This window comes from Nerophis lumbriciformis, linkage group LG29 (genome assembly GCF_033978685.3).
Source record: "Nerophis lumbriciformis linkage group LG29, RoL_Nlum_v2.1, whole genome shotgun sequence".
NCBI lineage: Eukaryota > Metazoa > Chordata > Actinopteri > Syngnathiformes > Syngnathidae > Nerophis > Nerophis lumbriciformis.
Window position 1 is genome coordinate 29,114,072 of NC_084576.2, and position 25,237 is coordinate 29,139,308.

Consider the following 25,237-nt stretch of genomic DNA (forward strand, 5'->3'; position numbering starts at 1 on the left):
AGTTCATTTATGTTTTTGTATGTTTGTAATTGTTTTTTAATCTTCATTATTTACTTCAAGTTATTACAGTATGTCTCTATATACATATTTATTTTATTTTTTTCATTAATTTTGGCCAAAGGGGGCGCATTTCAATTTCTTACACACACTTGTTATTTCATATGTTGACCAGAGGGGGAGCACTTCAAATTTTTACACAAACTTGTTATTTCATATGTTGACCAGAGGGGGACACTTTTAAAAGCGACACACAGTCAATGTGAAAAATCCTTCCTTTTTGGAACCACCCTCATTTTGATAGATTTCACCACCAGGGGGTGCAAATGAGATCTCTATGCTTTGTTTTGTGTAATGTGCTTAAGGCCGATGACAAAAGAGTCAGGGACCACAGATGGCCCCTGTGCCGCACTTTGGACAACCCAGCTGTAGAAGCTAACAGTTAATGTCCACTATAGTCTTAGTAGTGTAGTGTATTTGTTCATCCTATGGTCACATATGGGACGCGGGTTGTCTTACGTCAGCCCCGGAAGTCGTAAAATCAGCTGGCGGGTTTTTTTCGGGAATTAATAGGGTAGCTGTTGTCTTCTTTTATCATATATTGCTGCCTTTGCACCTGTCAATGTTTACTTTTGTATGCACATTAAATCAACAAAAAAATCCTGACTTTGGAGCAATGTTCACGGACTCTAGTGTTTGGCTCTCTATTCGATGCAATGGTTTTTCCGTATTGGGACCATGATTTATGTCCTCACTTGTTCACACCTCCTCATATGGAAGGTACTTTTCCTTGTTGATGTCTCAAGAAGGGTAGAAATACAAGAACACACACACACACACACACACATATTTGTATTTATACCTTCTTGAGACTTCCGAATAATGTCTCCCTCTTTCAAACCAGCCTTTCTTGATATATATGAAGATTTGTATTTACAACATTAATAATATATACATACTATGTAACTAAAAAAAAGTTTGTTATAAAAAATGTATTGAAATTTCACAAGAAAAAGGTCACAATTTAACAAGAACAACTTAGAATGTTGCCAGTATTATGATAAAAGTCGTCATTTTACTCAACGCAAGTCGATGTTTACTTTTGTATGCACATTAAATCGACAAAAAAAATCCTGACTTCGGAGCAATGTTCACGGACTCTAGTATTTGGCTCTCTATTAGATGCAATGGTTTTCCATATTGGGACCATGATTTATGTCCTCACTTGTTCATCGTTCCTCATATGGAAGGTACTTTTCCTTATTGATGTCTCAAGAAGGGTAAAAATTCAAGAACACACCCACACACACACACACACACATATTTGTATTTCTACCTTCTTGAGACTTCCGAATAATGCCTCCCTCTTTAGGATCACCCTTTCTAGATATATAAAGATGTGTATATACAACGTTAATAATATATACATACTATACACATATAAAAAAGCTTGTTGTGGAAAAAGAGTTGGAATTTCACAAGAAAAAGGTCACAATTTCACAAGAAAATCTTAGGATGTTGGCAGTATTATGATAAAAGTCGTCATTTTACTCAACGCAAGTCAATGTTTACTTTTGTATGCACATTAAATCAACAAACAAAATCCTGACTTCGGAGCAATGTTCACGGACTCTAGTATTTGGCTCTCTATTAGATGCAATGGTTTTCCATATTGGGACCATGATTTATGTCCTCACTTGTTCATCGTTCCTCATATGGAAGGTACTTTTCCTTATTGATGTCTCAAGAAGGGTAAAAATACAAGAACACACCCACACACACACACACACATATTTGTATTTCTATCTTCTTGAGACTTCCGAATAATGCCTCCCTCTTTAGGACCAGCCTTTCTAGATATATAAAGATGTGTATTTATAACATTAATAATATATACATACTATGCAAATATAAAAAAGCTTGTTGTGGAAAAAGAGTTGGAATTTCACAAGAAAAAGGTCACAATTTCACAAGAAAATCTTAGAATGTTGGCAGTATTATGATAAAAGTCGTCATTTTACTCAACCCAAGTCAATGTTTACTTTTGTATGCACATTAAATCGACCAAAAAAATACTGACTTTGGAGCAATGTTCACGGACTTTAGTATTTGGCTCTCTATTAGATGCAATGGATTTCCATATTGTGACCATGATTTATGTCGTAACTTGTTCATACCTCCTCATATGGAAGCTACTTTTCCTTGTTGGTGTTTTAAGAAGGGTAGAAATACAAGAACACACACACGCACGCACACACACACACACACACACACACACACACACACACACACACACATTTGTATTTCTACCTTCTTGAGACTTCCGAATAATGTCTCCCTCTTTCAAACCAATCTTTCTTGATATATAAAGATTTGTATTTACAACATTAATAATATATACATACTATGTAACCAAAAAAAAGTTTGTTGTAAAAAATTAATTGAAATTTCACAAGAAAAAGGTCACAATTTCACAAGAAAAAATTAGAATGTTGGCAGTATTATGATAAAAGTCGTCATTTTACTCAACGCAAGTCAATGTTTACTTTTGTATGCACATTAAATAAACAAAAAAAATACTGACTTTGGAGCAATGTTCACGGACTCTAGTATTTGGCTCTCTATTAGATGCAATGGTTTTCCATATTGGGACCATGATTTATGTCCTCACTTGTTCATCGTTCCTCATATTGATGTCTCAAGAAAGGTAAAAATACAAGAACACACCCACACACACACACACATACACACACATATTTGTATTTCTACCTTCTTGAGACTTCCGAATAATGCCTCCCTCTTTAGGACCAGCCTTTCTAGATATATAAAGAAGTGTATTTACAACATTAATAATATATACATACTATGCAAATATAAAAAAGCTTGTTGTGGAAAAAGAGTTGGAATTTCACAAGAAAAAGGTCACAATTTCACAAGAAAAACTTAGAATGTTGGCAGTATTATGATAAAAGTCATCATTTTACTCAACGCAAGTCAATGTTTACTTTTGTATGCACATTAAATCGACAAAAGAAATCCTGACTTTGGAGCAATGTTCACGGACTCTAGTATTTGGCTCTCTATTAGATGCAATGGTTTTCCGTATTTATGTCCAAACTTGTCCACACTTCCTCATATGGAAGGTACTTTTCCTTGTTGGTGTCTCAAGAAGGGTATAAATACAAGAACACACACACACACACACACATCAGTGATATCAAGATGACAACTCTGTCCATAATTACATTACAGTATGAAGTCACAGTAATTGTAAAAATAATAGCGTTTGGGAATTGTGGGTCCGCGTGTGTGTGTGCGTGCACTTGCAAGTCTGCGTGTGTGTGCGTGTTTGTGTGTGTGTGACCGTCAGAAGGCTGCGGTTATATGGTCCCTATTTATTTAATTTCATTTTACGACAAACATATTCTGAAAATATTTAAACTAGGCTTAATCATGTACGCAGTACACCCGCCACCCCACAGGGGGCGCCAGCGAGGCATATGTGTCACAGCTGGCAACAAACTTGGTCCAACATTTGTAAGTAGCTACAATTTGTGCATAAATATATTTAGTTCGTTTTGTGTTGAAATTGCTGACTTTGTGTTGTCTTCTGTATTTGTTGTGTTGTTGTTTTTTTGTCTGAGAGTAACGATCAAACCTCGTTAAATACACGCAGTACTAAATTTGAATTCCAGGAATTCCAATTTCAATTGAACATGTTACTATTTCAACATTTCTTGACTGATTTGAAAAATTTCAACACCAACCATTTCAGCTTATTCAGAGCATTCAAGTTTTTTTTACCATTTTCCAAAAAATTCCCGCTTTTCCCGAAATTCCCAAATTTTGGGAAGAATGGGACATTTTTCAAAGTTCCACAATTCCCTACATTTTACATCTGATTTAAACCGTTCCAACTTCAAAATATTCAGCTTGTTGAGGAATTTTGTGCTCTACTTCAACAATTCTAAAGAAAAATTCCCGGATTTCCCATAATTCCTTTTTTTTTTTTTTTTTTTGCATTTTCTCCTTTCACATTTTTCAAACCATTTCAACCGTTCCACTGTCAAAACATTCCTCTTAGTCAGGACAAAAAAACAAGTTGGTTTAGGTACTAGAAACATTCCCGATTTTCCCGAAATTCCAGGAATTCCATTATACAATTTCTCAATTAAAAGACTCTTAGTACTTCAACATTTCTTGACCAATTCAGCTCATTCAGGACATTCATGCTCCTAATCATTTTCAAAAAAATCCCGCTTTTCCCAAAATTTCCAGGAAGTTCCCATTGAAATGAATGGGACATTTTTCCAAGTTGCACAATTCCCACATTTTTCAACCTATTCAAACCATTCCAACATCAACACATTCCACTCATCCTGGACATTCAAACTAACACTTTCCCAAGTTCCAAACCAAATTCCGGTTTTCCTGGAAATTCAAACTCTTCAACATTCAAACTATTCATACATTCACACATTCCACCATCCTGGAACATTAAACTACCCTTTTTCCAAGTTAAAAAAAAATTCCAGGATTTTCCAGAATTCCTGGTATTTCAAAGCTCTATTTCCACCCTTTTTTCTGGCAACATATTTTTCAACGCATTTCAAGCATTCCACCATCAAAACATTCCTCTTAAATTGGACAAAAAAACAAAGTTGTTTTTTGAACTGGAACATTTCCCTGGTTTTCCTGAAATTCCAGGAATTCCAATTTCAATTGAACATGTTACTACTTCAACATTTCTTGACCGATTTGAAAGATTTCAACACCAACCATTTCAACTCATTCAGACCATTCAAGTTTTTTTTACCATTTTCCAAAAATTCCCGCTTTTCCTGAAATTCCCAAATTTTTGGAAGAATGGGACATTTTTCAAAGTTCCACAATTCCCTACATTTTACATCTGATTTAAACCGTTCCAACTTCAAAATATTCAGCCTGTTGAGGAATTTTGTGTGCTCTACTTCAACAATTCTAAAGAAAAATTCCCGGATTTCCCATAATTCCTTTTTTTTATTTTTTTATTTTTTGCATTTTTCCCATTCACAATGAATTTGCCATTTTTCAAACTTCCACAATTCCCACATTATTCAACCCATTCAAACCATTCTACCTTCAACACATTCAACTCATCCTGGGCATAAAAATTTCCAGTAATTCCTGCTTTTTTTTAACCTTATTTCCAACCTTTGTTAGTGTGATGACTCCTTTCACATTTTTCAACCCATTTCAACCGTCCCACTGTCAAAGCATTCCTCTTAGTCAGGACAAAAAAACTAGTTGTTTTAGGGACTAGAAACATTCCCGGTTTTCCCGAAATTCCAGGAATTCCATTATACAATTTCTCAATTAGAAAACTGTTACTACTTCAACATTTCTTGACCGATTTAACCAATTCCAACACCAACCAATTCAGCTCATTCAGGACATTCGTGCTCATAATCATTTTCAAAAAATCCCGCTTTTCCCCAAATTCCCAAATTTCCAGGAAGTTCCCATTGAAATGAATGGGACATTTTTCCAAGTTGCACAATTTCCACATTTTTCAACCTATTCAAACCATTCCACATTCAACTCATCCTGGACATTCAAACAACCATTTTTCCACATTCCAAAAATTTCCAGGAATTCCCATTTCTTTGGTAACCTATTTCCACCCTTAAGTTTGACTACTCCTTTCACATGTTTTAACCCATTTCAACCGTTCCACCGTCAAAACACTCATATTCAGGACAAAAACCAAGTTGGTTAAGGAACTAGCAAAATTCCCAGTTTTCCAGAATTTCCAGGAATTTCTCAATTGAAAACTGTTACTATTTCAACATTTCTTGCACAATTCCAACACCAACCAATTCAGCTCATTCAGGACATTCATGCTCCTGATCATTTTTAAGACATCCCACTATTCCCAAAAATTCCCAAATTTCCAGGAAGTTCCCATTTAAAATGAATTGGCCATTTTTCAAACTTCCACTATTCCCACATTCTTCAACCCATTCAAACCATTCCACCTTCAACACATTCAACTCATCCTGGACATAAAAATTTCCAGGAATTCCTGCTTTTTTTAACCTTATTTTCAACCTTTGTTAGTGCGATGACTCCTTTCACATTTTTCAACCATTCCACTGTCAAAACATTCCTCTTAGTCAGGACAAAAAACAAGTTGATTTAAGGCCTAGAAACATTCTTGGTTTTCCCGAAATTCCAGGAATTCCGTTATACAATTTCTCAATTAAAAAACTGTTACTACTTCAACATTTCTTGCCCAATTTAACCAATTCCAACACCAACCAATTCAGCTCATTCAGGACATTCATGCTCCTAATCATTTATAAGAAATCCCGCTTTTCCCAAAAATACCCAAATTTCCAGGAAGTTCCCATTTAAAATGAATTGGCCATTTTTCAAACTACCACTATTCCCACATTCTTCAACCCATTCAAACCATTCCACCTTCAACACATTCAACTCATCCTGGACATAAAAATTTCCAGGAATTCCTGCTTTTTTTAACCTTATTTTCAACCTTTGTTAGTGCGATGACTCCTTTCACATTTTTCAACCGTTCCACTGTCAAAACATTCCTCTTAGTCAGGACAAAAAACAAGTTGATTTAAGGCCTAGAAACATTCTCGGTTTTCCCGAAATTCCAGGAATTCCGTTATACAATTTCTCAATTAAAAAACTGTTACTACTTCAACATTTTTTGACCGATTTAACCAATTCCAACACCAACCGATTCAGCTCATTCAGGACATTCATGCTCCTAATCATTTTCAAAAAAATCCCGCTTTTCCCAAAATTTCCAGGAAGTTCCCATTGAAATGAATGGGACATTTTTCCAAGTTGCACAATTCCCACATTTTTCAACCTATTCAAACCATTCCAACATCGACACATTCCACTCATCCTGGACATTCAAACTAACACTTTCCCAAGTTCCACACCAAATTCCGGTTTTCCTGGAAATTCAAACTCTTCAACATTCAAACTATTCTTACATTCACACATTCCACCATCCTGGAACATTAAACTACCCTTTTTCCAAGTTAAAAAAAAATTCCAGGATTTTCCAGAATTCCTGGTTTTAAAGCTCTATTTCCACCCTTTTTTCTGGCGACATATTTTTCAACGCATTTCAAGCATTCCACCATCAAAACATTCCTCTTAAATTGGACAAAAAACGAAGTTGTTTTTTGAACTGAAAAATTTTCCCGAAATTCCAGGAATTCCAATTTCAATTGAACATGTTACTACTTCAACATTTCTTGACCGATTTGAAAAAATTCAAACACCAACCATTTCAACTCATTCAGACCATTCAAGTTGTTTTACCATTTCCCCAAAAATCCCGCTTCTCCCAAAATTCCCAAATTTCCAGGAAGTTCCCATTGAAATGAATGGGACATTTTTCCAAGTTGCACAATTCCCATATTTTTCAATCTATTCAAACCATTCCAACATCAGCACATTCCACTCATCCTGGACATTCAAACTAACATTTTCCCAAGTTACACACCAAATTCCGGTTTTCCTGGAAATTCAAACTCTTCAACATTCAAACTATTCTTAAATTCACACATTCCACCATTATGGAAATTTAAACTACCCTTTTTCCAAGTTACATTTTTTTCCAGGATTTTCAAGAATTCCTGGTTTTTCAAAGCTCTATTTCCGCCTTTTTTTCTGGCGACTACTCCTTCCATATTTTTCAACGCATTTCAAGCATTCCACCGTCAAAACATTCCTCTTGAATTGGACAAAAAACTAAGTTGTTTTTTGAACTTGAAAATTTCCTGGTTTTCCCGAAATTCCAGGAATTCCAATATCAATTCAACATGTTACTTCTTCAACATTTCTTGACCGATTTGAAAAATATCAACACCAACCATTTCAGCTTATTCAGAGCATTCAATTTTTTTTTACCATTTTCCAAAAAAATCCCGCTTTTCCCGAAATTCCCAAATTTTGGGAAGAATGGGACATTTTTCAAAGTTCCACAAATCTGATTTAAACCGTTCCAACTTCAAAATATTCAGCCTGTTGAGGAATTTTGTGCTCTACTTCAACAATTCTAAAGAAAAATTCCCGGATTTCCCATAATTCCTTTTTTTTGTTTGTTTGTTTTTTTGCATTTTCCCCATTCTACTTTCAACACATTCAACTCATCCTGGACATAAAAATTTCCAGGAATTCCTGCTTTTTTTAACCTTATTTCCCACCTTTGTTAGTGCGATGACTCCTTTCACATTTTTCAAACCATTTCAACTGTTCCACTGTCAAAACATTCCTCTTAGTCAGGACAAAAAAACAAGTTGATTTAAGGACTAGAAACATTCTCGGCTTTCCCGAAATTCCAGGAATTCCATTATACAATTTCTCAATTAAAAAACTGTTACTACTTCAACATTTCTTGCCCGATTTAACCAATTTCAACACCAACCAATTCAACTCATTCAGGACATTCATGCTCCTAATCATTTTTTAAAAAAATCCCGCTTTTCCCAAAATTTCCAGGAAGTTCCCATTGAAATGAATGGGACATTTTTCCAAGTTGCACAATTCCCACATTTTTCAACCTATTCAAACCATTCCAACATCAACACATTCCACTCATCCTGGACATTCAAACTAACACTTTCCCAAGTTCCACACCAAATTCCGGTTTTCCTGGAAATTCAAACTCTTCAACATTCAAACTATTCTTACACTCACACATTCTACTATCCTGGAAATGTAAACTACCCTTTTCCCAAGTTAAAAAAAATTCCAGGATTTTCCAGAATTCCTGGTGTTTCAAAGCTCTATTTCCACCCTTTTTTCTGCCGACATATTTTTCAACGCATTTCAAGCATTCCACCATCAAAACATTCGTCTTAAATTGGACAAAAAAACAGAGTTGTTTTTTGAACTGGAAAATTTCCCAGTTTTCCCAAAATTCCAGGAATTCCAATTTCAATTCAACATGTTACTACTTCAACATTTCTTGACCGATTTGAAACATTTCAACACCAACCATTTCAGCTCATTCAGACCATTCAAGTTTTTTACCATTTTCCAAAAATTCCCGCTTTTCTCGAAATTCCCAAATTTTGGGAAGAATGGGACATTTTTCAAAGTTCCACAATTCCCTACATTTTACATCTGATTTAAACCGTTCCAACTCCAAAATATCCAGCCTGTTGAGGAATTTTGTGCTCTACTTCAACAATTCTAAAGAAAAATTCCCGTATTTCCCATAATTCCTTTTTTTTGTTTGTTTGTTTTTTTGCATTTTCCCCATTCAAAATGAATTTGCCATTTTTCAAACTTCCACAATTCCCACATTCTTCAACCCATTCAAACCATTCTACCTTCAACACATTCAACTCACCCTGGACATAAAAATTTCCAGGAATTCCTGCTTTTCTTAACCTTATTTTCAACCTTTGTTAGTGTGATGACTCCTTTCACATTTTTCAACCGTTCCACTGTCAAAACATTCCTCTTAGTCAGGACAAATAACAAGTTGATTTAAGGACTAGAAACATTCTCGGTTTTCCCGAAATTCCAGGAATTCCATTATACAATTTCTCAATTAAAAAACTGTTACTACTTCAACATTTCTTGCCCGATTTAACCAATTTCAACACCAACCAATTCAGCTCATTCAGGACATTCATGTATCATTTTCAAAAAAATTAGGCTTTGTACCGAGGATGTCGTTGTGGCTTGTGCAGCCCTTTGAGACACTTGTGATTTAGGGCTATATAAATAAACATTGATTGATTGATTGATTGAAAAAAATCCCGCTTTTCCCAAAATTTCCAGGAAGTTCCCATTGAAATAAATGGGACATTTTTCCAAGTTGCACAATTCCCACATTTTTCAACCTATTCAAACCATTCCACATTCAACTCATCCTGGACATTCAAACTAACACTTTCCCAAGTTCCACACCAAATTCCGGTTTTCCTGGAAATTCAAACTCTTCAACATTCAAACTATTCTTACATTCACACATTCTACTATCCTGGAAATGTAAACTACCCTTTTTCCAAGTTTAAAAAAATTCCAGGATTTTCCAGAATTCCTGGTATTTCAAAGCTCTATTTCCACCCTTTTTTCTGCCGACATATTTTTCAACGCATTTCAAGCATTCCACCATCAAAACATTCCTCTTAAATTGGACAAAAAAACGAAGTTGTTTTTTGAACTGGAACATTTCCCCGGTTTTCCTGCCATTTCAACTCATTCAGACCATTCAAGTTTTTTACCATTTTCTAAAAATTCCCAAATTTTGGGAAGAATGGGACATTTTTCAAAGTTCCACAATTCCCTACATTTTACATCTGATTCAAACCGTTCCAACTTCAAAATATTCAGCCTGTTGAGGGATTTTGTGCTCTACTTCAACAATTCTAAAGAAAAATTCCCGGATTTCCCAAAATTCCTTTTTTTTTTTTCCTTCCACATTTTTCAAACCATTTCAACCGTTCCACTGTCAAAACATTCCTCTTAGTCAGGACAAAAAAAACAAGTTGGTTTAGGGACTAGAAACATTCCCGATTTTCCCGAAATTCCAGGAATTCAATTATACAATTTCTCAATTAAAAAACTGTTACTACTTCAACATTTCTTGCCCGATTTAAACAATTCCAACACCAACCAATTCAACTCATTCAGGACATTCATGCTCCTAATCATTTTTTAAAAAATCCCGCTTTTCCCAAAATTTCCAGTTTTCCAAGTTGCACAATTCCCACATTTTTCGACCTATTCAAACCATTCCGACATCAACACATTCCACTCATCCTGGACATTCAAACTAACACTTTCCCAAGTTCCACACCAAATTCCGGTTTTCCTGGAAATTCAAACTCTTCAACATTCAAACTATTCTTACATTCATACTACATTCTGTCAGCATTTTGGTACAACTTCATCTTCTCGTTGCAAAGTTTGGGAGGTGAAACGCGGGGCCACGACCATCAAGCATCGCGGCGGCGCTTTTGGCCCACTTCCTTCATCCGAGCTCTAGAACGCAGACAAATGGGAGCACGGAGGAGACAATTAAGGCAGAGAAGAAGACAAGAAGGGGAGCACGAGTGGGCGAGACAAACGTAAAGACTCAGTGGCAGATTTATTGGGGGCAATTTGTGCTGCAGAATACACTTTTTATCAGCCGCTCCATCCACTAAACACTGGAGCTGGCAAAAATATTCTATATCTCCCAAAAGTCAGCAGCTATTTTTGCTGCATCTTCCCAAGGAGCAATACAACGTCATTTAGAGTAGTCAGTGTCCAGCCTGTAGAGCGGGGGTCAGCAACCCGCGGTTCTAAAAATTCCCAGATTTCCCGGGACATTTTTCTCCATTCAAAATGAATTGGCCATTTTTCAAACTTTCACCATTTCCACATTTTTTTACCGATTCAAACCATTCTATTTTCAACCAATTCCACTCATCCTGGAACTTCAAACTATTATTCCAAGTTCAAAAAAATTCCAGGAATTCGCAGAATTTTCCAAAGCCCTATTGCCACCCTTTTTTCTGGTGACTACTCCTCCCATATTTCTCAACCCACTTCAACCGTTCCACCGTCAAAACATTCCTTTTAATCAGGACAAAAAACAAAGTTGGAAAAATTCCCAGTTTTCCCGAAATTCCAGGAATTCCTTAATACCATTTCTCAAGTCAACATGTTACTGCTTCAACATTTGTCAATTGATTTGAAAAATTTCAACACCAACCATTTCAACTCATTCAGACCATTCAAGTTTTTTTTACTATTTTCAAAAAAATTCCCGCTTTTCCCGAAATTCCCAATTTTTGAGGAAATTCCCATTGAAACAAACAAACAAAGCGTTCCAACTTCAAACTGTTCAGCCTACTCGGGAATGGCGGACTTTCCCTTGACAAATTCAAAAACTCCCCATATTTCCCAGAATTCCAGGTTTTCCGGGACATTTTTCACCATTCAAAATGAATTGGCCATTTTTCAAACTTTCACCATTTCCACATTTTTTAACCGATTCAAACCATTCTATTATCAACATATTCCACTCATCCTGGAACTTCAAACTATTCTTCCAAGTTCAAAGAAATTCCAGGAATTCGCAGAATTTTCCAAATGTTCCATATTTCTCAACCCACTTCAACCGTTCCACCGTCAAAACATTCCTTTTAATCAGGACAAAAAACAAAGTTGGAAAAATTCCCAGTTTTCCCGAAATTCCAGGAATTCCTTAATACCATTTCTCAATTCAACATGTTACTGCTTCAACATTTCTCGACCGATTTGAAAAATTTCAACACCAACCATTTCAAGTCATTCAGAACATTCAAGTTTTTTTTACTATTTTCAAAAAAATTCCCGCTTTTCAAGAAATTCCCAATTTTTGAGGAAAATCCCATTGAAAAAAACAAACAAACCTTTCCAACTTCAAACTGTTCAGCCTATTCGGGAATCGCGGACTTTCACTTGACAAATTCCAAAAATTCCCAGATTTCCCAGAATTCCAGGTTTTCCGGGACATTTTTCCCCATTCAAAATGAATTGGCCATTTTTCAAACTTCCACCATTTCCAAATTTTTTAACCGATTCAAACCATTCTATTTTCAACATATTCTACTCATCCCGGAAATTTAAACTACTCTTATTCCAAGTTAAAAAATATTCCAGGATTTTCCAGAATTCCTGGTTTTCCAAAACCCTATTGCCACCCTTTATTCTGTCGACTACTCCTCCCACATTCTACAACCGTTCCACCGTCAAAACATTCCTCTTAATCAGGACAAAAAACAAAGTTGGAAAAATTCCCAGTTTTCCCGAAATTCCAGGAATTCCTTAATACCATTTCTCAATTCAACATGTTACTGCTTCAACATTTCTCGACCGATTTGAAAAATGTCAACACCAACCATTTCAACTCACCCAGACCATTCAAGTTTTTTTTTACCATTTTCAAAAAAATTACCGCTTTTCCCGAAATTCCCAATTTTTGAGGAAATTCCCATTGAAGCAAACAAACAAAGCTTTCCAACTTCAAACTGTTCAGCCTACTCGGGAATGGCGGACTTTCCCTTGACAAATTCAAAAACTCCCCATACTTCCCAGAATTCCAGGTTTTCCGGGACATTTTTCCCTATTCAAAATGAATTGGCCATTTTTCAAACGTTCACCATTTCCACATTTTTTAACCGATTCAAACCATTCTATTTTCAACATATTCCACTCATCCTGGAAATTCAAACTACTCTTATTCCAAGTTCAAAAAAATTCCAGGAAGTCCCAGAATTCCTTGTTTTCCAAAGCCCTATTGCCACCCTTTTTTCTGGCGACTACTCCTCTCATATTTCTCAACCCACTTCAACCGTTCCACCGTCAAAACATTCCTCGTAATCAGGACAAAAAACAAATTCCCGGTTTTCCCGAAATTCCAGGAATTCCTCAATACCATTTCTCAATTCAACATGTTACTGCTTCAACATTTCTCGACCGATTTGAAAAAAATTTCAACACCAACCTTTTCAACTCATACAGAACATTCAAGTTTTTTACCTTTTTCCAAAAAATTCCCGCTTTTCCCGTCATGTTAAGACTAGGTCTTGGTCAGGTCATGAAAAGACTTCATCCTGGTCAGGTCATTTTAAGACTTGGTCCTGGTCAGGTCATGTAAAGACTAGGTCCTGGTCAGGTCATGAAATAACTTTGTCCTGGTCAGGTCATGTTAAGACTAGGTCCTGGTCAGGTCATGTAAAGACTAGGTCCTGGTCAGGTCATGTAAAGACTTCATCCTGGTCAGGTCATATAAAGACTAGGTCCTGGTCAGGTCATGTAAAGACTTCATCCTGGTCAGGTCATGTAAAGACTTGGTCCTGGTCAGGTCATGTAAAGACTTCATCCTGGTCAGGTCATATTAAGACTAGGTCCTAGTCAGGTCATGTAAAGACTTCATCCTGGTCAGGTCATGTAAAGACTTCATCCTGGTCAGGTCATGTAAAGACTTCATCCTGGTCAGGTCATGTAGAAACTAGGTCTTGGTCAGGTCATGTAAAGACTTCATCCTGGTCAGGTCATATAAAGACTAGGTCCTGGTCAGGTCATGTAAAGACTAGGTCCTGGTCAGGTCATGTTAAGACTAGGTCCTGGTCAGGTCATGTAGAAACTAGGTCCTGGTCAGGTCATGTAAAGACTTCATCCTGGTCAGGTCATATAAAGACTAGGTCCTGGTCAGGTCATGTAAAGACTTCATCCTGGTCAGGTCATGTAAAGACTTGGTCCTGGTCAGGTCATGTAAAGACTTCATTCTGGTCAGGTCATGTAGAAACTAGGTCCTGGTCAGGTCATGTAAAGACTAGGTCTTGGTCAGGTCATGTAAAGACTTCATCCTGGTCAGGTCATGTTAAGACTAGGTCCTGGTCAGGTCATGTAAAGACTAGGTCCTGGACAGGTCATGTAAAGACTAGGTCTTGGTCAGGTCATGTTAAGACTAGGTCCTGGTCAGGTCATGTAAAGACTAGGTCCTGGTCAGGTCATGTAAAGACTTCATCCTGGTCAGGTCATGTAAAGACTTCATTCTGGTCAGGTCATGTAAAGACTTCATTCTGGTCAGGTCATGTAGAAACTAGGTCCTGGTCAGGTCATGTAAAGACTAGGTCCTGGTCAGGTCATGTAAAGACTTCATCCTGGTCAGGTCATGTAAAGACTAGGTCCTGGTCAGGTCATGTAAAGACTTCATCCTGGTCAGGTCATATTAAGACTAGGTCCTGGTCAGGTCATGTAAAGACTTCATCCTGGTCAGGTCATGTAGAAAATAGGTCTTGGTCAGGTCATGTAAAGACTTCATCCTGGTCAGGTCATGTAGAAACTAGGTCCTGGTCAGGTCATGTAAAGACTAGGTCTTGGTCAGGTCATGTAAAGACTTCATCCTGGTCAGGTCATGTAAAGACTTCATCCTGGTCAGGTCATGTAGAAACTAGGTCCTGGTCAGGTCATGTAAAGACTAGGTCCTGGTCAGGTCATGTTAAGACTAGGTCCTGGTCAGGTCATGTAAAGACTAGGTCCTGGTCAGGTCATGTAGAAACTAGGTCCTGGTCAGGTCATGTAAAGACTAGGTCTTGGTCAGGTCATGTAAAGACTTCATCCTGGTCAGGTCATGTTAAGACTAGGTCCTGGTCAGGTCATGTAAAGACTAGGTCCTGGTCAGGTCATGTAAAGACTAGGTCTTGGTCAGGTCATGTAAAGACTTCATCCTGGTCAGGTCATGTAGAAACTAGGTCCTGGTCAGGTCATGTAAAGACTAGGTCCTGGTCAGGTCATGTAAAGACTTTATCCTGGTCAGGACATTTTAAGACTTCATCCTGGTCAGGTCATTTTAAGACTAGGTCCTGGTCAGGTCATGAAAAGACTTCATCCTGGTCAGGTCATGTTAAGACTAGGTCCTGGTCAGGTCATGTTAAGACTAGGTCCTGGTCAGGTCATGTAAAGACTTCATCCTGGTCAGGTCATGTAAAGACTTAATTCTGGTCAGGTCATGTAGAAACTAGGTCCTGGTCAGGTCATGTAAAGACTAGGTCCTGGTCAGGTCATGTAAAGACGTCATCCTGGTCAGGTCATGTAAAGACTAGGTCCTGGTCAGGTCATGTAAAGACGTCATCCTGATCAGGTCATGTAAAGACTTCATCCTGGTCAGGTCATGTTGAGACTAGGTCCTGGTCAGGTCATGTAAAGACTTCATCCTGGTCAGGTCATATAAAGACTAGGTCCTGGTCAGGTCATGCAAAGACTTCATCCTGGTCAGGTCATATTAAGACTAGGTCCTAGTAAGGTCATGTAAAGACTTCATCCTGGTCAGGTCATGTAAAGACTAGGTCCTGGTCAGGTCATGTAAAGCCTTCATCCTGGTCAGGTCATGAAAAGACTTCATCCTGGTCAGGTCATATAAAGACTAGGTCCTGGTCAGGTCATGTAAAGTCTTCATCCTGGTCAGGTCATATAAAGACTAGGTCCTGGTCAGGTCATGTAAAGACTTCATCCTGGTCAGGTCATGTAAAGACTTGGTCCTGGTCAGGTCATGTAAAGACTTGGTCTTGGTCAGGTCATGTAAAGACTTCATCCTGGTCAGGTCATATTAAGACTAGGTCCTAGTCAGGTCATGTAAAGACTTCATCCTGGTCAGGTCATGTAAAGACTTCATCCTGGTCAGGTCATGTTAAGATTAGGTCTTGGTCAGGTCATGTAAAGATTTCATCCTGGTCAGGTCATATTAAGACTAGGTCATGTAAAGACTTCATCCTGGCCAGGTCATATTAAGACTAGGTCCTGGTCAGGTCATTTTAAGACTTCATCCTGGTCAGGTCATTTTAAGACTAGGTCCTGGTCAGGTCATGAAAAGACTTCATCTTGGTCAGGTCATTTTAAGACTAGGTCCTGGTCAGGTCATGAAACGACTTCATCCTGGTCAGGTCATTTTAAGACTAGGTCCTGGTCAGGTCATGTAAAGACTTCATCCTGGTCAGGTCATTTTAAGACTAGGTCCTGGTCAGGTCATGTAAAGACTTCATCCTGGTCAGGTCATGTAAAGACATCATCCTGGTCAAGTCATGTAAAGACTTCATCCTGGTCAGGTCATGTAAAGACATCATCCTGGTCAGGTCATGAAAAGACTTCATCCTGGTCAGGTCATTTTAAGACTAGGTCCTGGTCAGGTCATGTAAAGACTTCATCCTGGTCAGGTCATATTAGGACTAGGTCCTGGTGAGGTCATTTTAAGACTAGGTCCTAGTCAGGTCATGTAAAGACTTCATCCTGGTCAGGTTATGTTAAGACTAGGTCCTGGTCAGGTCATGTAAAGACTAGGTCCTGGTCAGGTCATGAAACGACTTCATCCTGGTCAGGTCATTTTAAGACTAGGTCCTGGTCAGGTCATGTAAAGACTTCATCCTGGTCAGGTCATGTAAAGACTAGGTCCTGGTCAGGTCACTTTGGGACACACCAGGTCTCGGCGTGGTTCTTGACTCCCCCACCACAAACTAACGTCCTTCCTTGTGTTCTGGCCCTCAGAGTTGCCCTACGGCTGGGAGAAGATCGACGACCCCATCTACGGCAGCTACTATGTGGAGTAAGAAGCATGTTGTTGACTTTCTTCTTCTTCTTGTCTTCACACTCCTTTGTCAAAACGCCACAATTCTAATGGGCTCGGATTAGCATAATGCCAAAACTTTATTTATGTCCGCCTCACTAAGCGCTGCAATATTCATACAAGTCTTTTTTTAACGGCCTTTGGCTGGAGTCGCAAATTGCCTTGAGAACTTAGCAGTTCTAGAAGCTGACTGCCAACTTGCATTGGGACTAGGGTTGTCCCGATACCTATATTTTGGTACCGGTACCAAAACTTTTGAGTCATATTGAATTTCAAATTGTACAACCTTTCACCTGTTTTACCCTAGACAGTCCATGCTGGTGCCAAAAACTAAAAAAATACCTGAATACTGATGCAGCTGATTTTATTTTGACCGTTTACCGGTACTGTCTGCTTGCATTGCGACTAAGGTTGTCCCGATACCTATATTTTGGTACCGGTACCAAAACTTTTGAGTCATATTGAATTTCAAATTGTACAACCTTTCACCTGTTTTACTCTCGACAGTCCATGCTGGTGCAAAAAAGTAAAAAAAAAAAAAAAAAAAACTAAATAATGATGCAGTTGATTTGATTGTCACCGGTACCGGTACCAAAATGTGTTTCGATAGTTTTTGATATAATATGTAATATGTACAATATACACACTGCAAGTATATATGTATAATGTAGTAACAGACACCTTCATAACAATATATAATATGTACAATATACACATTGCAAGTACTGTATATATATATATAATGTAACAGACACTTTCATAACAATATGTAATATGTACAATATACACACTGCAAGTATATATATAATGTAGAAACAGACGCCTTCATAACAATATGTAATATGTACAATATACACATTGCAAGTACTGTATATATATAATGTAACAGACACCTTCATAACAATATGTAATATGTACAATATACACACTGTAAGTATATATATAATGTAGAAAAAGACACCTTCATAACAATATGTAATATGTACAATATACACACTGCAAGTGTATATATATCATGTAGTAACAGACACCTTCATAACAATATGTAATATGTACAATATACACACTGCAAGTATATATATAATGTAGTAACAGACACCTTCATAACAATATGTAATATGTACAATATACACACTGCAAGTGTATATATAATGTAGAAAAAGACACCTTCATAACAATATGTAATATGTTCGATATACACACTGAAAGTATATATATAATGTAGTAACAGACACCTTCATAACAATATGTAATATGTACAATATACACACTGCAAGTGTATATATATATATATATATAATGTAGTAACAGACACCTTCATAACAATATGTAATATGTACAATATACACACTGCAAGTATATATATAATGTAGAAAAAGACACCTTCATAACAATATGTAATATGTACAATATACACACTGCAAGTATGTATATAATGTAGAAAAAGACACCTTCAAAACAATATGTAATATTTACAATATACACACTGCAAGTATATCTATAACGTAGTAACAGACACCTTCATAACAATATGTAATATGCACAATATACACACTGCAAGTATATATATAATGTAGAAAAAGACACCTTCATAACAATATGTAATATGTACAATATACACACTGCAAGTATGTATATAATGTAGAAAAAGACACCTTCATAACAATATGTAATATGTTCGATATACACACTGAAAGTATATATATAATGTAGTAACAGACACCTTCATAACAATATGTAATATGTACAATATACACACTGCAAGTGTATATATATATATAATGTAGTAACAGACACCTTCATAACAATATGTAATATGTACAATATACACACTGCAAGTATATATATAATGTAGAAAAAGACACCTTCATAACAATATGTAATATGTTCGATATACACACTGAAAGTATATATATAATGTAGTAACAGACACCTTCATAACAATATGTAATATGTACAATATACACACTGCAAGTGTATATATATATATAATGTAGTAACAGACACCTTCATAACAATATGTAATATGTACAATATACACACTGCAAGTATATATATAATGTAGAAAAAGACACCTTCATAACAATATGTAATATGTACAATATACACACTGCAAGTATGTATATAATGTAGAAAAAGACACCTTCAAAACAATATGTAATATTTACAATATACACACTGCAAGTATATCTATAACGTAGTAACAGACACCTTCATAACAATATGTAATATGCACAATATACACACTGCAAGTCTATATATATAATGTAGTAACAGACACCTTCATAACAATATGTAATATGTACAATATACACACTGCAAGTATATATATATATATAATGTAGCAACAGACACCTTCATAACAATATGTAATATGTACAATATACACACTGCAAGTATATATATAATGTAGTAACACACCTTCATAACAATATGTAATATGTACAATATACACACTGCAAGTATATATAATGTCATAACAGACACCTTCATAACAATATGTAATATGTACAATATACACACTGCAAGTATATATATAATGTAGTAACAGACACCTTCATAACAATATGTAATATGTACAATATACACACTGCAAGTATATATATAATGTAGTAACAGACACTTTCATAACAATATGTAATATGTACAATATACACACTGCAAGTGTATATATATAATGTAGTAACAGACACCTTCATAACAATATGTAATATGTACAATATACACACTGCATGTATATATATAATGTAATAACAATACTGTATGTAATAAGTACAATATACACGCTGCACTTCCGACTTCCTGCAACAAATATGTTCCTACTCCCGGAATCAAACGCGAGTGGTAACAGACAGCGGAGACTATTTTTGGACAAATGACGATTCACTACCTTATCTTTTTGAACCTGAGTATACGGAGGATGAACTGCTGCTAATAGAAGCGAGCACAACGAAGAGGCTTAAACGTTTTGGAGTAGACGGAAGCCGAGGGAGTGCGACATGGTCTCGCTGCACGTCCGGAACTTTTGAGCCCAGCTATGCCGGATTAATGGGGTGCTTACCCAAATCAACCGGAAACATTCCCGAAAAAAATGCAGTTCCTCTTCAACCAAGTCTGCTCCATTTTGTGCTAACAGTTGATTTTATTTGCAGTCACATCAACCGCAGGACTCAGTTTGAGAACCCGGTCCTGGAGGCCAAGCGGCGCTTGGAGCAGCAGAGACAGATGCAGAGTCAAGGCCTCTCCGCCCTTCCGCTGCCCGCCATATACAGAGGTACGCCGCACCACCGTGTCGCCCTCGCTCGGCGTCGTTAAGAGCGGGGCAGATGCACCACGTCACCATCAGCGGGGGGGAGTGGCGGGATGGGGCGACCGAGAACATGAGCGGCCTGAGGCCTGTCGCGGAGATAAGAATGTGCTAGACCACTGCAGAAATACTCCCAATGAGTCACTGCATTTACTTTATGATCTAAGAGACCTACAAAACAAAAAAAAAACCGGTGAAGTTCACACTGAGAAACTTCATTTTTTTTGCAAATAATCATGAACTTTGAATTTAATGGCAGCAACACGTTGCAAAAAAGTTGTCACAGGGGCATTTTTACCACTGTGTTACATGGCCTTTCCTTTTAACAACACTCAGTAAAGGTTGCAGTGGAATTATTTCCCATTCTTGCTTGATGTACAGCTTAAGTACAAAAATAAACAAAATGTGAGTGCCGCTAAGAAAAGGCATTGAAGTTTCGAGAAGGCTATGCAGAACGAAACTAAAACTGGACTGGCTGCAAAGTAAACAAAAACAGAATGCTGGACGACAGCAAAGACTTACTGTGGAGCAAAGACGGCGTCCACATGACAATCAACAATGTCCCCACAAAGAAGGATAAAAACAACTGAAATATTCTTGATTGCTAAAACAAAGTCGATGCGGGAAATATCGCTCAAAGGAAGACATGAAAACTGCTACAGGAAAATACCAAAAAAGCCACCAAAATAGGAGCGCGAGACAGGAACTAAAACACTACACACAGGAAAACAGCAAAAAAACTCAAAATAATAAAAATAATAATAATAAAATAATAATAATAAATAATAAAAATAATAAAATGATAAAATGGGTGTGATGTGACAGGTGGTGACAGTACACCTACTTTGAGACAAGAGCTATAGTGATGCATGCTTGGTTATGCTTTAAAGTCCATCCATCCATCCATTTCCTACCGCTTAATCCCTTCGGGGTCGCTGGAGCCTATCTCAGCTACAATCGGGCGGAAGGCGGTGTACACCCTGGACAAGTCGCCACCTCATCGCAGTGGTTTAAAGTCATATCCAATAATTGCGACAACGACTTTTTACTGTCAACTGAGTTTCGTTTTTTAATGACTTGCGCTGGTGGTGTGCCTCCGCATTTTTTCAACGCAAGAAAATGTGCCTCGGCTCAAAAAAGGTTGAAAAACGCTGATGTAGACCACAAGGAAGTCTTTTATATTTAGAAAAAAAATTAAAATAATATGACTCTTTTAATGCGCCTTATATATGAAAAAATATTTTATAAAATTTTTTTTTTTTAAATAGACCGTCTGTGGAACGCCCTCCCTGACCACCTGAGGGCACCACAGACTGTGGATGCTTTTAAAAAGGCTTAAAACCCCTTCTTTTTTTAAAAAAACTTTTTTTTAGATATATGCATACTAGTTTTAGCTATTTAGCTGTTCTAGTTTTTATTTTTTTTTATTTTTTATTAAATGTGCCTCGGCTCAAAAAAAGGTTGAAAAACACTGATGTAGACCACAAGGAAGTATTTTATGTTTAGAAAAAAAATAAAAATAATATGACTTCTTTGATGCGCCTTATAATCCGGTGCGCCTTATATATGAAAAAAATATATATATATTTTTTAATAAAATAAAAAGAAATAGACCGTCTGTGGAACGCTCTCCCTGACCACCTGAGGGCGCCACAGACTGTGGATGCTTTTAAAAAGGCTTAAAAACCCTTCTTTTTAAAAAAGATGTATGCATACTAGTTTTAGCTATTTGGCTGTTCTAGTTTTTATTTGTATTTATTTTTTATTAAATGTGCCTCGGCTCAAAAAAGGTTGAAAAACACTTATGTAGACCACAAGGAAGTCTTTTATATTTAGAAAAAAAATAAAAATAATATGACTCCTTTGATGCGCCTTATAATCCGGTGCGCCTTATATATGAAAAAATATATTATTTTTTTTAAATAAAATTTAAAAAAATAGACCGTCTGTGGAACGCTCTCCCTGACCACCTGAGGGCACCACAGACTGTGGATGCTTTTAAAAAAGGCTTAAAAACTCTTCTTTTTAAAAAAGCCTTTTTTTAGATATATGCATACTAGTTTTAGCTATTTGGCTGTTCTAGTTTTTATTTTTTTATTTTTTTTATTAAATGTGCCTCGGCTCAAAAAAGGTTGAAAAACACTGATGTAGACCACAAGGAAGTCTTTTATATTTAGAAAAAAAATAAAAATAATATGACTCCTTTGATGCGCCTTATAATCCGGTGCGCCTTATATATGAAGAGAAAAAAAATTAATAAAATAAAAAAAAAATAGACCGTCTGTGGAACGCTCTCCCTGACCACTTGAGGGCGCCACAGACTGTGGATGCTTTTAAAAAGGCTTAAAAACCCTTCTTTTTTTTAAAAAAAAAAGCCTTTTTTTTAGATGTATGCATACTAGTTTTAGCTATTTGGCTGTTCTAGTTTTTATTTTTATTTATTTTTTATTAAATGTGCCTCGGCTCAAAAAAGGTTGAAAAACACTGATGTAGATCACAAGGAAGTCTTTTATATTTAGAAAAAAATAAATAATAATATGACTCCTTTGATGCGCCTTATAATCCGGTGCGCCTTATATATGAAAATATATATATATTTTTTTTTTAGTAAAATCTAAAAAAATAGACCGTCTGTGGAACGCTCTCTCTGACCACCTGAGGGCGCCACAGACTGTGGATGCTTTTAAAAAGGCTTAAAAACCCTTCTTTTTTTTCTTTTTTTTTTAAAAAGCCTTTTTTTAGATATATGTATACTAGTTTTAGCTATTTGGCTGTTCTAGTTTTTATTTTTTTTTATTTTTTATTAAATGTGCCTCGGCTCAAAAAAGGTTGAAAAACACTGACCACAAGGAAGTCTTTTATATTTAGAAAAAAAATAAAAATAATATGACTCCTTTGATGCGCCTTATAATCCGGTGCGCCTTATATATGAAATTTTTTTTTTTTTTTTTTTAAATAAAATTTAAAAAAATAGACCGTCTGTGGAACGCTCTCCCTGACCACCTGAGTGCACCACAGACTGTGGATGCTTTTAAAAAAGGCTTAAAAACTCTTCTTTTTAAAAAAGCCTTTTTTTAGATATATGCATACTAGTTTTAGCTATTTGGCTGTTCTAGTTTTTATTTTTATTTTTTTTTTATTAAATGTGCCTCGGCTCAAAAAAGGTTGAAAAACACTGATGTAGACCACAAGGAAGTCTTTTATATTTAGAAAAAAAATAAAAAATAATATGACTCCTTTGATGCGCCTTATAATCCGGTGCGCCTTATATATGAAGAGAAAAAAAATTAATAAAATTTAAAAAAAATAGACCGTCTGTGGAACGCTCTCCCTGACCACTTGAGGGCGCCACAGACTGTGGATGCTTTTAAAAAGGCTTAAAAACCCTTCTTTTTTTTAAAAAAAAAAAGCCTTTTTTTTAGATGTATGCATACTAGTTTTAGCTATTTGGCTGTTCTAGTTTTTATTTTTATTTATTTTTTATTAAATGTGCCTCGGCTCAAAAAAGGTTGAAAAACACTGATGTAGATCACAAGGAAGTCTTTTATATTTAGAAAAAAATAAAAAATAATATGACTCCTTTGATGCGCCTTATAATCCGGTGCGCCTTATATATGAAAATATATATATATATATTTTTTTTAGTAAAATCTAAAAAAATAGACCGTCTGTGGAACGCTCTCTCTGACCACCTGAGGGCGCCACAGACTGTGGATGCTTTTAAAAAGGCTTAAAAACCCTTCTTCTTTTTTTTTTTTTTTTAAAAGCCTTTTTTTAGATATATGTATACTAGTTTTAGCTATTTGGCTGTTCTAGTTTTTATTTTTATTTATTTTTTATTAAATGTGCCTCGGCTCAAAAAAGGTTGAAAAACACTGACCACAAGGAAGTCTTTTATATTTAGAAAAAAAATAAAAATAATATGACTCCTTTGATGCGCCTTATAATCCGGTGCGCCTTATATATGAAAAAAAAATTTTTATTTTTTTTAAATAAAATTTAAAAAAATAGACCGTCTGTGGAACGCTCTCCCTGACCACCTGAGTGCACCACAGACTGTGGATGCTTTTAAAAAAGGCTTAAAAACTCTTCTTTTTAAAAAAGCCTTTTTTTAGATATATGCATACTAGTTTTAGCTATTTGGCTGTTCTAGTTTTTATTTTATTTATTTTTTTATTAAATGTGCCTCGGCTCAAAAAAGGTTGAAAAACACTGATGTAGACCACAAGGAAGTCTTTTATATTTAGAAAAAAAATAAAAAATAATATGACTCCTTTGATGCGCCTTATAATCCGGTGCGCCTTATATATGAAGAGAGAAAAAAATTAATAAAATTTAAAAAAATAGACCGTCTGTGGAACGCTCTCCCTGACCACTTGAGGGCGCCACAGACTGTGGATGCTTTTAAAAAGGCTTAAAAACCCTTCTTTTTTTTTTTTAAAAAAAGCCTTTTTTTTAGATGTATGCATACTAGTTTTAGCTATTTGGCTGTTCTAGTTTTTATTTTTATTTATTTTTTTATTAAATGTGCCTCGGCTCAAAAAAGGTTGAAAAACACTGATGTAGATCACAAGGAAGTCTTTTATATTTAGAAAAAAATAAATAATAATATGACTCCTTTGATGCGCCTTATAATCCGGTGCGCCTTATATATGAAAATATATATATATTTTTTTTTAGTAAAATCTAAAAAAATAGACCGTCTGTGGAACGCTCTCTCTGACCACCTGAGGGCGCCACAGACTGTGGATGCTTTTAAAAAGGCTTAAAAACCCTTCTTTTTTTTTTTTTTTTTTAAA

General features: G+C 36.1%; 1 protein-coding gene across 1 annotated transcript in view; it reads left to right on the forward strand.

Annotated features, from left to right (window-relative positions):
• The window catches only part of magi2b (membrane associated guanylate kinase, WW and PDZ domain containing 2b), a 300,576-nt gene that overhangs the window by 191,659 nt on the left and 83,680 nt on the right, over positions 1–25,237 (forward strand). The window contains exons 7-8 of the mRNA XM_072911917.1: positions 17,053–17,110; positions 20,284–20,405. Of these exons, the coding sequence (XP_072768018.1) occupies positions 17,053–17,110; positions 20,284–20,405 (180 nt within the window). The remainder of the gene's footprint in view (positions 1–17,052; positions 17,111–20,283; positions 20,406–25,237) is intronic.